The sequence below is a fragment of the Elaeis guineensis genome, chromosome 7 (assembly GCF_000442705.2).
Source record: "Elaeis guineensis isolate ETL-2024a chromosome 7, EG11, whole genome shotgun sequence".
NCBI classification, from domain to species: Eukaryota; Viridiplantae; Streptophyta; class Magnoliopsida; order Arecales; family Arecaceae; genus Elaeis; species Elaeis guineensis.
Genome location: NC_025999.2, coordinates 25,541,529 through 25,557,220, shown reverse-complemented (window position 1 = coordinate 25,557,220; position 15,692 = coordinate 25,541,529). Strand labels below are relative to the sequence as shown.

Here is a 15,692-nt window from a genome sequence, read left to right as displayed (position 1 = left end):
CGGAGTTGTTCATGTTGCCTTGGCCAGAGATGGTGCCCGATTGTCGGGACTCTCTTAGATAGCCAAGGTGCTCCAAAGCTTCCACCTTTGTTTTGAATAGGATCCAATTGCTTTGGGTTATAACCTTCATCTAGTCTACTTCCTTTCTCACTCCAGCTTGCTGTAAGCTTCCAAGAGAGAAGGCTCGATAAAATAGATATATCTATGAAGATGTGGACTATCTATACCTGGATAGAAAGATTCTATGAAACTTTTCTGTTCTCTAGGATTGGTTTTGGGCCTTTCCTACACAGCTTAGATGGAAGGCAAAGAAGATCTCTTTTTGGGGGGGCCCGAACAAAGAGACACAATCACTTCTCCTTCTCCATAGAGCCTTGGCCATATTGAGAAGGAGCTTCTCCTCCTTAATTTGCTTCAGTTCAGGGTGGAACTAGATTTATATGGTGTCCCTTTACATACTTAGGAACCTGAGATTGCTCAAAGATTGATCTTAGGATTTGCTCAATTGGAAAGAGTGTCTACTGTGGCCCTAATAGGTAGGGATCTCTCTATTTTTGAGATCTCTACCTTCATGCAATAATTGAAGATGTCCTAAATTCTATCTTGATAATCTTGAGAGATGCTATCTATTGAACCTTGGTGTCTATCTAAAGTGCCTCCTCGAGACAGCCATTGTCCTTTGAACTAGCCCAAGGGTGGACTAGGAAGCTGGCTAGCCATCGAGTGATCCTCTCTCTCAAATGGAAAATCTCCCTGAAGCTTTGGTATTGCACAGTGCGTCCTTGATGGGGTTAGCTCTTCCATGATTCTAGTTTGACTCCATGTTTGGTAGGCATTGGGCTCTGGCCATCAGACAGCAAAGATAGGGTACACAAGTTTTGATAGGAAGAATCATCCTTCACCCTATGTCATGCCCTCTCTTCTTCCAATCAAAGAAGATTTAGAGGTTTAGTCTCCAAAGGGAGAGGTCGATCTTTGTTCAGTTATCCAGGGAGTTGTTGAGGATGTGAACAAGATGGGTAGAGAGTTGGATAATGTTGTGCACTGAGGAGTTGAGACGGTCAATCACCGATGTATTTATCGATAGCTCTCACTTCGACACTCGACGTCTTTGTTTCTGGAGGCTCTCTTGAATCGGATCTGATCTCAAGTAGTCCAACTAATTCCCTAATGATTATGAATTCTGAAAAAATGCTAGAGTTGTGTTGAGGGATGGGCTTGAGATTTCTACTTGGGATCTCATCAACTGGCAGTTTCTTCCACTAAAAGGCTTTTCAAATGATCACCCTTTAGAGTCCATTTGTTTGGGGTATATCAGATTATGAGATAATTTAATGATTCCTAAAAATTATTTATATGAGAAAATGACGTAGAGGAAAATAATTTTTACTATGTTTGATTGGTGGAAAAAATACTTCAAAAAATAACACTGAAAAAAGATTACTACATTTGATTGGAAAAAATTTTATATAAGAATATGATCTGTTTTACAAATATATCTATCAATATAAAATAATTGTTTAATAGCAGTATAGCATTATCATCTCCACTCAATTATTATATAATGATTGCAATCGATTAATCTTTTATATAATGCTATCTATATCTTAATTTTTTTGCAAAAGCTTTTTATTGAATAAATTTAAGAAGACATCAAAGTAAATTTAATGATTACATATGTAATCTATTTTCTAAGCTTCATTCTTTCTTTATATTTTTATTATCATCAATATCTCGTTATAAAGGTATTTTTATTAAGTATGCATTATTATTATTTAAAAATTTATCAAACATCGATTTTTTTACGGTATTTATTTTATCTTTTTTTTCTAAAAAATAAATATAAAATCTATTAATTATTTTACTATATATTTTTTTATTTTTCACACTAAATATGATAATTAAATATAAAATTTATATTTTTATATCAAATTAACCCCAATCAAATGAACCTTAACCTCGAGCATTTCTCTCCACGCCTAAAAAGGTGTTTGGCCCCTTAAAGACCATTAATGATCTCTTTCGTCTTTACGAGGAGTGTGAGGCTGTGCATAGTTTGAAGTCAATGTCGATGTTAGAACTGCCACCTCCCAAGGCTGCTGTAGACCTTGAAGCTCCAAGTGAGTTTTAGGATCCCACTAAGAAGGGGGTGGACCTACCAGCCTCTTTGGAGGTACAATATGTTGAAGCCCAGTTCAGTGATCCATGTGGTGTTTCTTCTCTACCTCCCATCCCATTTGAACCTATGGCCGATGCACAATTTAAGCTTGAAACTGAGCCCTTCCCCATGCTTGATAACAAAGCCATCCCACTGTTTTCTTTGATTTGAAAATCTTCTAGAATGAAGGTTGTAGACATAGTAAAACAAACCACAACTAAGCTGAGCCCGATTAGAAGGAAGAAGAAAGGCTTCAAAGGAGACGAAGCTAGCTCTAACCCTCACCTTTTGCTCTTACTTCCTCATTGTTTGCTGTTAGATTGGGGTGGGCTTGTGGTTTTTCGTTCTCCAAAGAGATTGCACAGGATGTGATTGATACCCTCAAGGAGTTAGAGAAAGGAAAAGCTAGAGTATTGTCATGATGCTCTCTTCACTTACTATCTAGTTTAGAGGTGGTAGGTTGGATATGTTCTTAGATCTTTGTATCTATTGGTGGTTTTCTTTATATACCTTGTTTTGGCTGGTTTTGGGATTGGGTGTTCTATTATTGGCGTGGTGTTAATATTATTAGTATTGGGGGCAATATTGATTGGACCATATTGATGGGTGGAATTCGAATACCTATTGGCCTTAGTTTGGTTATCAGCCTCTTCTTCGTTTGGTGTTGCCTTTGGATTATTGGGTTTCCTACCCTTTCTATGATCTATATTAATTTTCTAGATTCCTTGTATTGCTTCATTTGTTTGGCTTGGAAAGAGGAGTTGCACTATTGCCATGATCATTGTCTTGTGGAATGTTAGAGGCTCGGGTGGTTCGAAGAAGAGAAGAGAGATTAAAGATATTATTTTCTCCTCGTCTTGTGATATCATCCTTATCCAAGAATCCAAAGTTTCCAATCCTTCTCCAGTCTTTTTGAGTTCCATGGATGGCGGTAAGCTAGACTGTTGGGCTCATATAGATGCATTGGGCACTTTTGGGGGTATTTTTATCAATTCGAATTCCCAATTATTTGATCAAAGATCCTCTATCAAAAAGGAGTTTCCTCGTTCTGTTTCCCTCCACCACTATTCACTGAACAAGGTTATCTCTTTAACAGCAGTTTATGGACCGAATGACAAAGCCCATTGAGTGGAATTCCTTGATGAGATTGCTTGTGTGAGAGTGAGTCTCCTGAATCTTTGGCTACTAGGGGGATTTCAACATTACTAAATGAGATGCTGACTGAAGAGAAATCCATTAGTTGGAGAGATTGTTTATAGTTTATAGACTTCATTTCCTCTCTCAACCTTATTGACATGGAGCTAAAAGAAAGAAATTTCACATGGAGCAACAAAAGGGATGGACCAACGATGGCACAGTTTGATGCATTGCTACTCTCATTGGAATGGGATGGCCTCTTCCAAACCTCTATCCAAAGAGCTCTCTCTATAGTATTATTTATGATCATGTTACTATTTTCTTGAAGAGAGAGGTCAAATTCAATTTGCCAACATTGTTTCATTTCATGAGTTATTGGCTTGAGGAGGCTGATTGCATTGATGTGGTTATTAACAACTCATGACCTATTAGACGATGTGCAAATCCCCCTGCAGCTTGGATTGACAATTTGAGAAGGCTCCGGTCAGCTTTGAAAAGATGGTCCTTAGCTAAGAGGGTCTTTAAGAAAGAGTTGAAATATAGGCTATTGCATGATGTGAAGCTTCTTGATAAGGAGGAGAGTATCGAACTGTCATCAACGGAGTTGGAAACTAGAAGAATGAATTATTAGGCAGTCTCTTGAGGACATTTATCATAAAGAGGAACTGCACTAGAAACACAGGTTAGATCACTTGGCTTGTCGAGGGAGATAGGAGTACTTCTTTCTTCTATAAGGTTGCTTCCAAGAGGATTAGAAATAGTATGAATAGTTCTTTCAGATGATGGCATTGTTTGCTCTTCCCATGGGGAAATTGAAGCTAAACTGCACTCTTTCTTCAATGATTTCTTTGCTAATGCTCACAAGCCCTGGATCTCCACTGACTGAAATTTGTTGTATGGTGATTGTCTTCTAACTATAAATGAGCTCGAAAGGGATTTTTCTTTGAAAGAGGAGAGAAGTGCGGTATTTTCCTTCAGTGGTGTCAAAGCGCAGGCCCGAATGGTTTTGCCTTCTATTTTTTCCAAAAGTTTTGGGATCTCATTGAAGATGATATCATGGTTATGAAGGAAGAGTTTCACAAAGATATCTTGGCCTTGACAGCTTGAACATTGCTTACATTACTCTTATTCCAAAAAAGAGGGATTGCTCTGGAGTTGGGATCTTCATCCGATTAGCCTCCTTAATTGTCTATATAAGATTACCGTGAAGATCCTAGTGAGGCACTTGGCTAGCTTTCTCCCTGATTTGATTCTGCATTTGTTAAGAGTAGGGTTATCATTGAAAATTTTCTTAGTGTGCAAGAAATGAGGTCCTATTGCAAAAGGTCTGGCTCCAAAGGACTGGTGTGCAAATTTGATGTTGAGAAAGCGTCTAATAAAGTTAATTGGGACTTTCTTCTTAACGTGCCCTTGATCAGAGGCTCCCCATAAAAATGGATTTCTTAGGTCTGAAATATCTTGTCATCGTGGCTCTTCTTGTTAATGGTGGACCCAGCAAACTCCTACAATGTAATGTGTGTCCTCTTACGCCTTTCCCATCTGTTCCTATGTAAACTCTGCTTCCCCTGTTTTGTCAATATTTTCATATCTGAATAAAAGCTGGGGGCTGGCCTTTACGGCCTCCAATTCTATCAAAAAAACAAAGGAAAAAAATGCAAACCAGATGGGACCCATGAACCCGTGGCGCTCGGTGTTTCTCCGAATAGGTTTTCAAAACTTTTATTGTGATTTGTGGTGTAATTTTGACCATATCATAAGCATGAAGGTGCATGAAACTAAATTGTCAAACAAAGCAGGGTCGTTTTCCATTGACGTTATGCCCACTGGCCGCATGAATTCTGAAGCATTACCCGGTCCAAGTGGGTTGTTGGACAGCATTAACCATTTTGCAAGAGGAAGTGATGTCAACGGCGATAGCACTGACAGATTTGTATCTTCGCCGGTTGGTATTCGAATTTTAGAGGTTTTGTTCTCCAAACACGACCATCTCATTGTTGGCATCACAGTCATGATTTGATGAGCCCCATGAATTGTGTAAAGCTTGTGCCAATCACAAATTACCATAATTGGAGAACTAGCACTCTAATCCTTCTTCCAAAGTTTTGAAGTATAGATCAAACCATGTGTTTTGTATTCTCATATATCTTATGGACGCATAAATTGTAGTATTTCTATATTTATGGACGCATAAATTGTTCTTCTTTTTTTTTTCTGTACAACATAAATTGTTCTTTCACTGGTTCATTTTATATAGGGTTCTTCCTTTTCTCACTTTATGATTTATCATCATCGTACTGGTAAATAGTGTTTCATAGACTTTCAAAACTTTGGAAGCTATTATATAGATATATAACTGACTCCAGGGATCTGGATTGTATCTAGATTAATTAATCTTCTCTCACGGTCTCAAAAGTTGGATCATATTTTTTATAGCTTCCAAAGCACGGCATCAACTACGATGAATGATAAAAGAAAGATGTTGGCTATGGTTTGAAAACTGTACAAAATACGATTCAGTAGTTGAGATTATAAAAGAAGATCAATAATTTTTTCGTATAAAAGGTATGTTTGGAGCCCGACTCTTAGTCATCTATGTTTAATAATTTTATGTGTGCCCTTGATTTTGACGATGTGTCAACCATGAATTTTGTTGAGATGCTTCAAAAGATATTTTTATCTTTTTATTTTTTATTTATTTCAGACCATCAAATTAAGTATGAGCCGTGCAAATTTTAACTAAACGAAGGATCTATGTGAATGACTGGTACGATAAATATTTCAAAAAATAAAATTCATTCATACAATAATTAAATTATTTTTTCAAAAACTGTTCTCCAACGAAGGTGCGGAGGGGGAGATCATGGAGAAACCATGAGCTGCCGCTGGTGGGATGGGGGGTGCAGGCGGAAGGGGGTGCATTGAGAAAAAATCGTATGAGGTGGCAGGAGGACGGGGGAGAGGTGGGATGGTGGTTGCGGCATGAAAAAGCTCCAGGCTACGCGGGGTGGGGGTGGGACAGAATCGCAAAAAAACTGCGGGCTCTCAGAGTATGGGGGCGGAGAGAAGCTCCGGACCACGCCAGGGTAAGGAGGAGGTGGGGCGAGCGGCGGGCAAAGAAGCCGCATCGCTGTTAGAGGCAGGGGTGTGAAGGCATGTGGTGGAGCAGCAGCTCCAGATGAAAAGAGAGGGGAGGATAGGGATACCTTCTTTTCTATCTATTAAATTTGTTATACGAATCCTCTAACCTAGAACAAATAAGCACGCATATTACTGCCACATTCCTCAAGATCAAACAAATGATCAATGCACATGACTCTCCCATAACCGTACTCTTCCAAGCTCCTAAGCTCATTCCATTGTCTGATTGATGCACCCATGCCCTCTTTTCATGCAAATCTCTCAACAAAAGTATACCATGAGCACTCAACCAACCACCTCCGAGCGGATATGACCACTAAAACAGGAGAACACCGTTTCCATAAATAAGAAAAAAGAAATCAATATAACCAATGATATACCATGAATCTTATCCCCCACATCTGTACACCCTCCAACGCACCAAAAGCGATGAGATCATACAAGAAAAGAAAAATATTAACAAACTCAAAACTTTGGAGCTACTCTAACTTCATAGAAAATTCCAACGAAGCCAAGGCGCGAGCCTCCTACTCCCGCCATCACTCCCCATCCCCCACCGAACCTACCGACCGCCGGCCCCACACCCCCACCCGAACCGTCTTTCCCCCCGCTCCCGCCTCCGCCTCCGCCTCCGCCTCCGCCTCGGCTCCCCACGACGCTGCCCTCCGCCCCGACACGAACCGCTTCATCTCGCCCAAGACCGGCGCATCCGCCAGAGATTCTGGCACACTCGCGGCCAGCGCCGGAATATTCCTCGGCGGTACGGTGATCTTTCTCTCCGCCTCCTCCTCCGCCGTCTGACCTCCCCCACCACACCGGAAAATCGCTCCAAAGCCCGCCGAGCATCGCCACCCCTCCCATTCCCCCTCCGCCGCCCTTAGTCCCTCCCTCCGGCGCCGCTCCCGCTCCCTATCGGACAACACTTTCCCGAAGCACGACACCTTCGGCGACCCGGGCTCCGACTCCGGCACCGCTGACTTCCCTCTGCCGCCTCCTTCGGCCCTCCTGGCCTTCTTTTTCGGGAAGATCCGGATCCGCGGCGGCCGGCGGGCGTTCCGTCCGTCGAAGCCGGAGTGCTGGATCTTTCCGGGGAGGCCGATGATGGGGGTGTTCGCCTTGAGATTCGTGGAAACGAGCTGGGAATTCGATGCCGCCGATCCCCTCCGGGCGTTGCTGGACTTGGGATTGGTGCTTCCTGTGGTGGAGTCGTTCCGACCATAAACGGCGTTCCGGTCCGCCCAACCGATCTCGCGCTCGAAGGACCCCGCCAGGTTGTCCGGGTCCTCCACCGCTGCCAGAGGCGGATTCTGCCTCGGCTCTCCGCCGCCGGCGACGTCGACCAGGGTCTCGCAGAAGACCTTCCGGTTTCCAACGCAAACGAATTTCTCGAGGTCCAACTGGGGCATCTAATGGGAGAGAGTAGAAAGAGAGAGAGGGAGCGCGGCGAGGAGGGAGAAGGGGATGAGGCGCTGAGTCGAGGGGGCGGGGGGGTTTGTTAAATGGAAGAATTGGGGGCATTGTGGGAAATTTCGGTAAAATTTTCTACGTTGTCCTTGGAGAAGTTTTCCGTTTTCTCTGTTACGTACGTGTTGGGAGACTTTTTTTTTTTTTTTTTTTGTTGTTGTTGTGTAGGAGGGAGTCCAGGGGCGAAGTCGGAGTGCTGGAATTCTAGTCTGCTGACCGACCCACCCACGGGCACGGAATTTGCCCAAGTCGTGTTTATAACGTCGGTAGATCAGGGCCGTCCAGACATTAAATCCGGTCAGTTGCATGTAGGTGGGCAGTTGCCCGGCGACTGACGTACGAGAGATGTTTTTCCAATAAAAAAAAAATTTAAATAATCCAGAAAGTTGAAGAACCATCGGAGTTGCTACAAGATGACACCTAAAATGGCGGATTTTACAAGGATACGAAGTCAAAGAGCATGGGCGCTGGCATTAAGCCAGCTTTAATCCCTGTTCTTTAGTAGGCTAATTAGGACAAATAATCCAAAAATAATTTTGGAGAAATTATTAGATGGACAAGTCTATAGTGGATCTAGGATGAAATCATCTCAGATAGATTTATTTTACTCTAGGATGAAATTATTAGGTGGATTCGTTCCATCCTATATCCATGATAGATCTGACATATCTAATAATTTTACAGAATTCTATCGTAGGTTGGGAGGTGGTTCATGGTCATTGGATTTTTTCCCCCCTCTTTCTATTGGATGTTTTGAAGGTATTATTTGCCTCTCAAATCATCACTGCTCATTAGACAATTTCACTTTTGCTGGTAGGAGTACTTGTTTTAGTCATGAAAACAATAGTGACTTTTATTGGCTTTTGCATAGAATCTTTGCCTCAACGGACGCAACAGCTCAAATATCAACCTCCCAATCTCTGGGGTTCTCTTGCTTCACCATTCCTTATTATTGGAGATTGTAATGCCATACCCTTAATTTGCTTCGGATAAGAAAGGTAGTGTGGATTTTTTCTTTTGCTAGAAGGGGAGGGCAAAGTCCACCCACTTTATCAAAGAAAATGAATATGCACAAGGGGAGATAAGGAAGAAGAAAAAAAAGGGAGAGAAGTATCAAAAATCAGGGGAAGAGAGAGCAAATACCATTCCAAACAGCTTGTCAAGTTTAGAAGAATCATTAGATTTGATGCCGATTAATCTAGTCATTATATGTAGGCTTGTATAGAGTTTGAGAGTAAGATCCATTATATCAAAAAGCTAAATAAGATGTCAAACATCTGAAGGCCTTAACCTAAGTATGCTATGTTTAATGGAGATGGTATTTTTTTTTTTTTTTGAAATTAAGTAATGTTTTGAGCTCTATGATATGATTGCTAAACTTATGGGCTCAGGGCACATAGTGATCATGGGCAAGTTATCAGGGGCGGCTCAACATCTTTGGAGGCCTAAAGCTAAAAACGAAGGCGGAACCAGAGAGGGGCCTTCTTCCGGGCTCCGGCTTTCGAGAAACGAAAGTGGACCGGCGGACCGCCGGCCCGGCGCACAACCGGGGTGGAGGGGGAGTGTCGAAAAACAAAAAAAAATGAAGAAACTTACCGATGGAAGCCAGGGGGTGGACCGGGACGTCGGAGGCGAAGGCTGGACGCCTGGATCGGGACGCCGGAGGCGGGGGCTGGACTGCGATGCCGGATGCGCGCGAGCGGGGGGCCTCCTGGGGGGGGGGCCTAAGGCAAGGGCTTCGGTGGCCTTGCCCTTCAGCCGCCCCTACAAGTTATGCCTTTTGGATTTCAAAGTTCGCTAGTTATAGATTTTTTTTTTTTAACCTAAAAGAGACTCTCATCAAGCATGTCTCTCACTCTAGGAAAAGCTTTGGCCACATGATCAAAATAAAGATTAAAGGAAATCAAACACATTATTTTCTGATAAAAAAAAGAGCATAGTGATTGAGGGGAATCAAATAGATATTATAATCTTATTTCACCGATAGTTGATAGAGAAAGACTCTAATTTCTCAACGAATTATTCCTGGGCTTCATTCTTTCGTAACTGCCAAAGGTAACTTGCTACTCACCAAGGAATCGAGCATAGTGACTGAGGAATTTACTAATCAGGAGTTTGATGCTATCATCAAACATAGTCCACAATTCATATGATATCATTGACTTCAAGAAACCCATCATTTAATCATTACATTACAAGAAAAGAAAATTTTTGCAATAAATTTTTTTACAACGAAAAAAATTTTCATAGCAAATAACATTATTTACAACGTTTCAAAATTTTCATCGTTAATAAAAAAATATTTACGATGATATTATATTTTCATCACAAATAAATAATATTAGCAATGAAAAAAATTCATCATAAATATAATTTATTTGTGATGATTATTTTCATCATAAATAATAAAATATTATTTTTATTTTAAATTTTTAAATATTATCGATGAAAATTTTTTTATCGTAAATAATACAAGTGTTTGTGACAAAAAGTGATTTTCCATTGTAAATATTTATTATTTACGACTAAAAATTTTTATCATTAATATTTGAAGAAAAATAAAAAATTTTAAAATTTTGAATATTAAAGATTATTTGCGACATAATTTTTCATCGTAAATAATTATCTTATTTACGAAGAAAATGATATTTATGTCACAAATAAAAATTATTAACGATAAAAATTTCGTGAGTAATATTTAAAAAAAATTAAAAATTTAAAAATTAAAAATTATTTACGACATAAAAATTACATCGTAGATAATAAAATATTTACGACAGAAAATATATTTTTTTATCGCAAAATACTCATCATTTATGATGAATATTTTTCATCGCTAATATGTGAAAAAATAAAAAAATTTAAAAATTCAAAAACTCTACTATTAGCGATGAAATAATTTTTATCGTAAATAATTAACATATTTACGATAAATAAAATTATTATGTCGCTAATACCAAAATTTTTACAATGAAAATATTTCATCGCTAATAATTAAAAAAAATTAAAAATTTAAAAATTTAAAAAATACAGATTATTTATGATGAAAATATTACATCATAAATAATCTCATATTTATGATGGAATTTTTATTTTTTATTACAAAATCTTTGATTATTTACGACGTATATTTTTCATCGCTAATATGTGAAAAAATAAAAAAAAAATTAATTTTTAGAAACTAGACTATTAGCGGTAAAAATATTTTCATCGTAAATAAGTAGCTTATTTGTGATGGAACACAGGTTTTCCATCACTAATAAACCTATTTTTATGACAAAATTTTTACGTCGCTAATATTTAAAAAGTTTTAAAAATTTAAAAATAAAAGATTAGTTGCGACGAAAAAGTTACATCATAAATAATCTCATATTTGTGACAGAATTTTAATTATCCACCACAAAATTTTTGATGATTTACGATAAATATTTTTCATTGCTAGTGATAGAAAAATATATTTCCATCGCTAATACCTTTTTTTATGATGAAAATATTTCATTGCTAATATTTAAAAAATTTTAAAAATTTAAAAATAATAGATTAGTTGCGACAAAAATATTACTTCATAAATAATATATATTTATGATGAAAATAACAGATTAGATAAGCAAATTGAAATAAAGTCACCAAATATGTATTCTAGACATCATGATCCAGTTTAAATAATTTTTCATTGGAAGATTTAGATCCCAATTCTAAATCCATTCTCATATAAATATCAAACAGTACTGTTCATTCAATTCTAAACAAAACCAAACTTATATCTCTAAATTTTTTCTTTTACATTTATGTTAGTTGCCCATCTTATATTATAACTTTACAATCATGGTCTAAAATATAAGTGGATTCTGACATAATAAAATGATGTATGAATTGTTGAGGTTGTTGGGAATAGTGTCCCAAAGCCAATCGTCAGCTTGTTGACGGTTGTGCTCCTTTTTGTATTAGTACATGAATTATAAATAAATAAAAGTTATTTTAATATTTTTTTCATCACAAATGTTTCATCTTCTAATGAACTCCTGTGTTGTGGTGAAGTCCTTAGGACTATTTAGACTCAATAAAGGAGGATTTGTCGCTTACTCCTTAAACATGTTCGCGACCAAATGATACGTTGTTACCAAGGACGACAACGTTTATCGAGCATAGGTCATTGTGTGCTATATGGGTTGGTTGTCCTCATAACCAAAGAGTGTAGAGACACTGGTATGGCATACAGGTGAGATGTAATGGTACATCTGCACTGAACGTGACCAACTCCGGAGCTATTTTTGCTGTCAAGATTTGCTCCGATGGGATATGGGTATAAATGTCCCTCCGACCTGAGACCGCCACGGTGACTTGCAAGCAACTCACTGCACTTAGGCACTGGACTACCTGAATTTCTAATTCAGTGACGGAAGGTTGCTGGGTGTAGTCAAGTACTTGACTTGTCGGTGCGTGTGTCAAGATGGGATTGACCACTCCAGTTTAGGAGCTGTGTATAGTCGTATTTTAATTTAGCAAAACCTTGGCCAGGGTAGTCCTAGTGAGGAGTCACAGGACTAATTGAGTTGAGCACGATTCGGATGATATCATCAGGGTTGACAGTTTAACCCTGAGTCGTCCTAAACACAGGGGTCAAAAGGGATGAATTATACGGTAACCATATTCACGTAGGTTCTGAATGTTGCGATTGCGATTATTCGACCTATCCGGTCGTCGGGTACCATTGCTAGATGGTCACTTCGATTAGTACAGGAATTGGTTCCTGTGCTACCGATTTAGGTTCGAACCTGCGGGGTCACACACATTAGAGGTTCCTTTCTGATCTGATGGCTGATTATGAGTCTTATCTGTCTGGGACTCTATGATTGAGAATTAGGATTCTTTGATCATGAGTTTCACACATTTTGGGTACCGGGGTCAAAATTTTGAATTTCAAATTTTGAATTTGAAATTTGAATTCTTTGATCAGGGTTTCATATCGATGGTCTCTGATGCCTGATTGCCCATCGGATTTGGACTCAATATTTATGAGAGGTTTAATTAGTGATTTGATCACTAATTAACTCAATTTGATTGAGTAATTATTTTTGGATCAAGTCCAATTGAATTGGATTCAGTTTGGATTGACCCGATTAGGTTAAATGTTGACCTAATCGCTAAGGTGGTTTAGTCCCTGATTTGATCAGGGGTTAGGCTTAGTTAATTCCTGATTTAATTAGGATTTTATTGAGCCTAATTATGTTGGGTTTAATCTATTCTAATTGTGCTTAACCTATTTAGATTGGTTGGCTCAATTTGAATCAAACCACCTTGTTTTAAATTCCCTGCGACACCCAACTTCCTTGCACCCATTTGAATTCACGAGAAGAAACTTCTCATAAAATTTTTCTCACGCAAAACCCTTCCCCACGCCCTCATTTGTGCGCCATATGGATGGATAAAATAATTAGTTAGCCATTCAAATTCAAAGCATGTTTGAATTTGAATGGATAACTTATCACTTGCCCTTTCATCCTTATCTATTTTGTGCGCCACATTACTTACACGAGAAAAGGTTTCTCATGAAATATTTTCCATGCACAAAGAGCCACGCCCCTTCTCTTCTCACGCCCTAAAGGATAGGGATAAGTTGGTTTTCGTTTGAATTCAAATTTGATTTGAATTCAAATGTGTAACCTCTTGTCTTTATTCTCTCACGCGGATAAGACACGTTCGACGTTGTTTTAAAAAGAGGAGAAAGGTGGGACGTGCGTAGAAATTTTAGGAGAGAAACTTTGAGGTGTGAGGAAGGCTTCTGCGCAAGGTGAAGGTCCAAAACCTTCCGAGAGAAAAAGAAAGAAAAGAGAGAAAATTGGGCGCAGGGTTTTTGGTGTGTACCCTAGGGTTTCTACCTAGGGTTCGGGAAGTGAGATTGGTGTGCCACGAGTGTCGTGAGTCCACCAAATTTCAGAGAGAGATCCATCAGCCTCTCAAGCAACTGTGCAGATGATCCAGAGTATCCGAGAAGTCGGCACACATCGATCGAAGGAGTTCGATCAATATCTGCCATCAAAAGGGTGAAATCACGAACTAGCATTCGTGAGGAGCTGATCAGACGGGAGCTTCGTGTGGACGATCTGCAGAGGCCAGACATTTGTGTGGTTGTGACGTGATGATCAGAGCCCCCCGACGGTGATCAGATTGCGATGATCGACTACCCGCAAAAGGTGATGTGTTCTGAACATAGTACTGTAAAACGTTTACTGATTCAAATTTGAATTTCAAATTTAAATACATGCTGTTGTATCATATTTAGATCCTAGTGTAGGGTTAATTAGTATTAATTAATGAGATTAATTAATAATTTCACTGTAAAATAGTAATTTTGAAAAAGTTTTAAAATTACCATTTTGCCCCTGCACTAAATTTTCGCTTCAAATGGTATCAGAGCATAGTTCTAGAATATGATATACATATGCATGCATAGATTAAGGTGTAATCTATAAGTTTAAATTTGAAATTCAAATTTCAAAATTCAAAATTCAAAAAGATTTGAAATTTGAAATTTAAAATTTGAAAATTGTTAGAAGTTTCAAATTTGAAATTCAAAATTTAAAATTTGAAATTTGGTTGAAATCTCAAATTTGAAACTTGAAATTTGAAATTCAAAATTTGAAATTTAAAATTCAAAATTCAAAATTTGAAATTTAAAATTTGGTTGAAATCTCAAATTTGAAATTTAAAATTTAAAATTCGAAATTTAAAATTTGAAATTCAAAATTCAAAATTTAAAATTTAAAGATTGGAAATTCGAAATTTGGTTGAAATCTCAAATTTGAAATTTAAAATTTGAAATTTAAAATTTGAAATTCAAAATTTAAATTTTGAAATTGGTATATTTAGATATACTTGATCCAAGTAGCAAGTAATCTAATTGGGTTGGTTGCCATGGCCGTCCGGTCATAGGAGAAAAGTAAAGTTTAAAGGCCCTCTCTTCTCATTCGATGGGGTCTCCTATGGCGGTAGGAGTGAAGCATGCAATTATATCCCATGCCGATGAAGCAGCGAAAGGACTTAATTAAGAAATTTATCATATATGTGTTAGATTAGATCTAAAAAAAAAATTATGATTTATTTTGAGTTATTTTCTGTTATGAAATGAGCAATAGAATTGCTGTTTATGAAATGTGCTGACCCGTTTGTGAAATGAGTTAACACATTTGGTGAACAGAAAATAAAATCTTTAAAATTTAAAAATTATTTTCGAAATACCAAACCCTGACCCATCAGCCCAAGTACTTAATTAAAAGAATTAAGTGTTGTCTAGTAGGTCTAGAATTGTGAATTAAGACCTAAGACAATTGCATAAACTTGTGGGTCAATGGGTTAGATGAATTAGGTCCATAATTGGGTTAGACCTAAGGTTAGCTTAAAAAATGGACTAAATGGAGTAATTGGTCAAATCTAATCAAAAGTTGAATTAGATTAGGTCAAGGATACTCTAGACTCAACTTCAATAGTTGTAGTTGAATGGGTCCATGTCTTTAACTAGACCAAGATGGACTTAATTCATGGCTACGCGGTGGAGCCCTATTTACTAAGTTGATCAAAATTAAAACTAATGAACCGGTTGGTGTCTAAGGTAAGTTTGGCAGTTTTGACCAGTGGTTCTTAAGCGGGAGCTACTCGCATTGATTCGATCATTGACGAGTTAATGGCAAATCTCCACCACTGATCTCACTTACCTGGCCAATCTGGTAAGTTAGATTTTGATTAGATCACTTGGTGATTAGAGCTCACCCATGTCATTAGGTAAATCAGTGTGACT

General features: G+C 38.2%; 1 protein-coding gene across 1 annotated transcript; it reads right to left on the bottom strand.

Annotated features, from left to right (window-relative positions):
* Positions 1–6,778: 6,778 nt before the first annotated feature.
* On the bottom strand, positions 6,779–8,007 carry LOC105033759 (uncharacterized). Its single transcript, XM_010908670.4, has one exon. It carries the CDS (start codon positions 7,837–7,839, stop codon positions 6,973–6,975), a length of 867 nt encoding a protein of 288 aa, XP_010906972.1. The 5' UTR covers positions 7,840–8,007; the 3' UTR covers positions 6,779–6,972.
* Between the last annotated feature and the right edge of the window lie 7,685 nt (positions 8,008–15,692).

Bases quoted from the DNA above. Each gene is read 5' to 3' on its own strand.
- LOC105033759 (XM_010908670.4), bottom strand. From the start codon at position 7,839: ATGCCCCAGTTGGACCTCGAGAAATTCGTTTGCGTTGGAAACCGGAAG.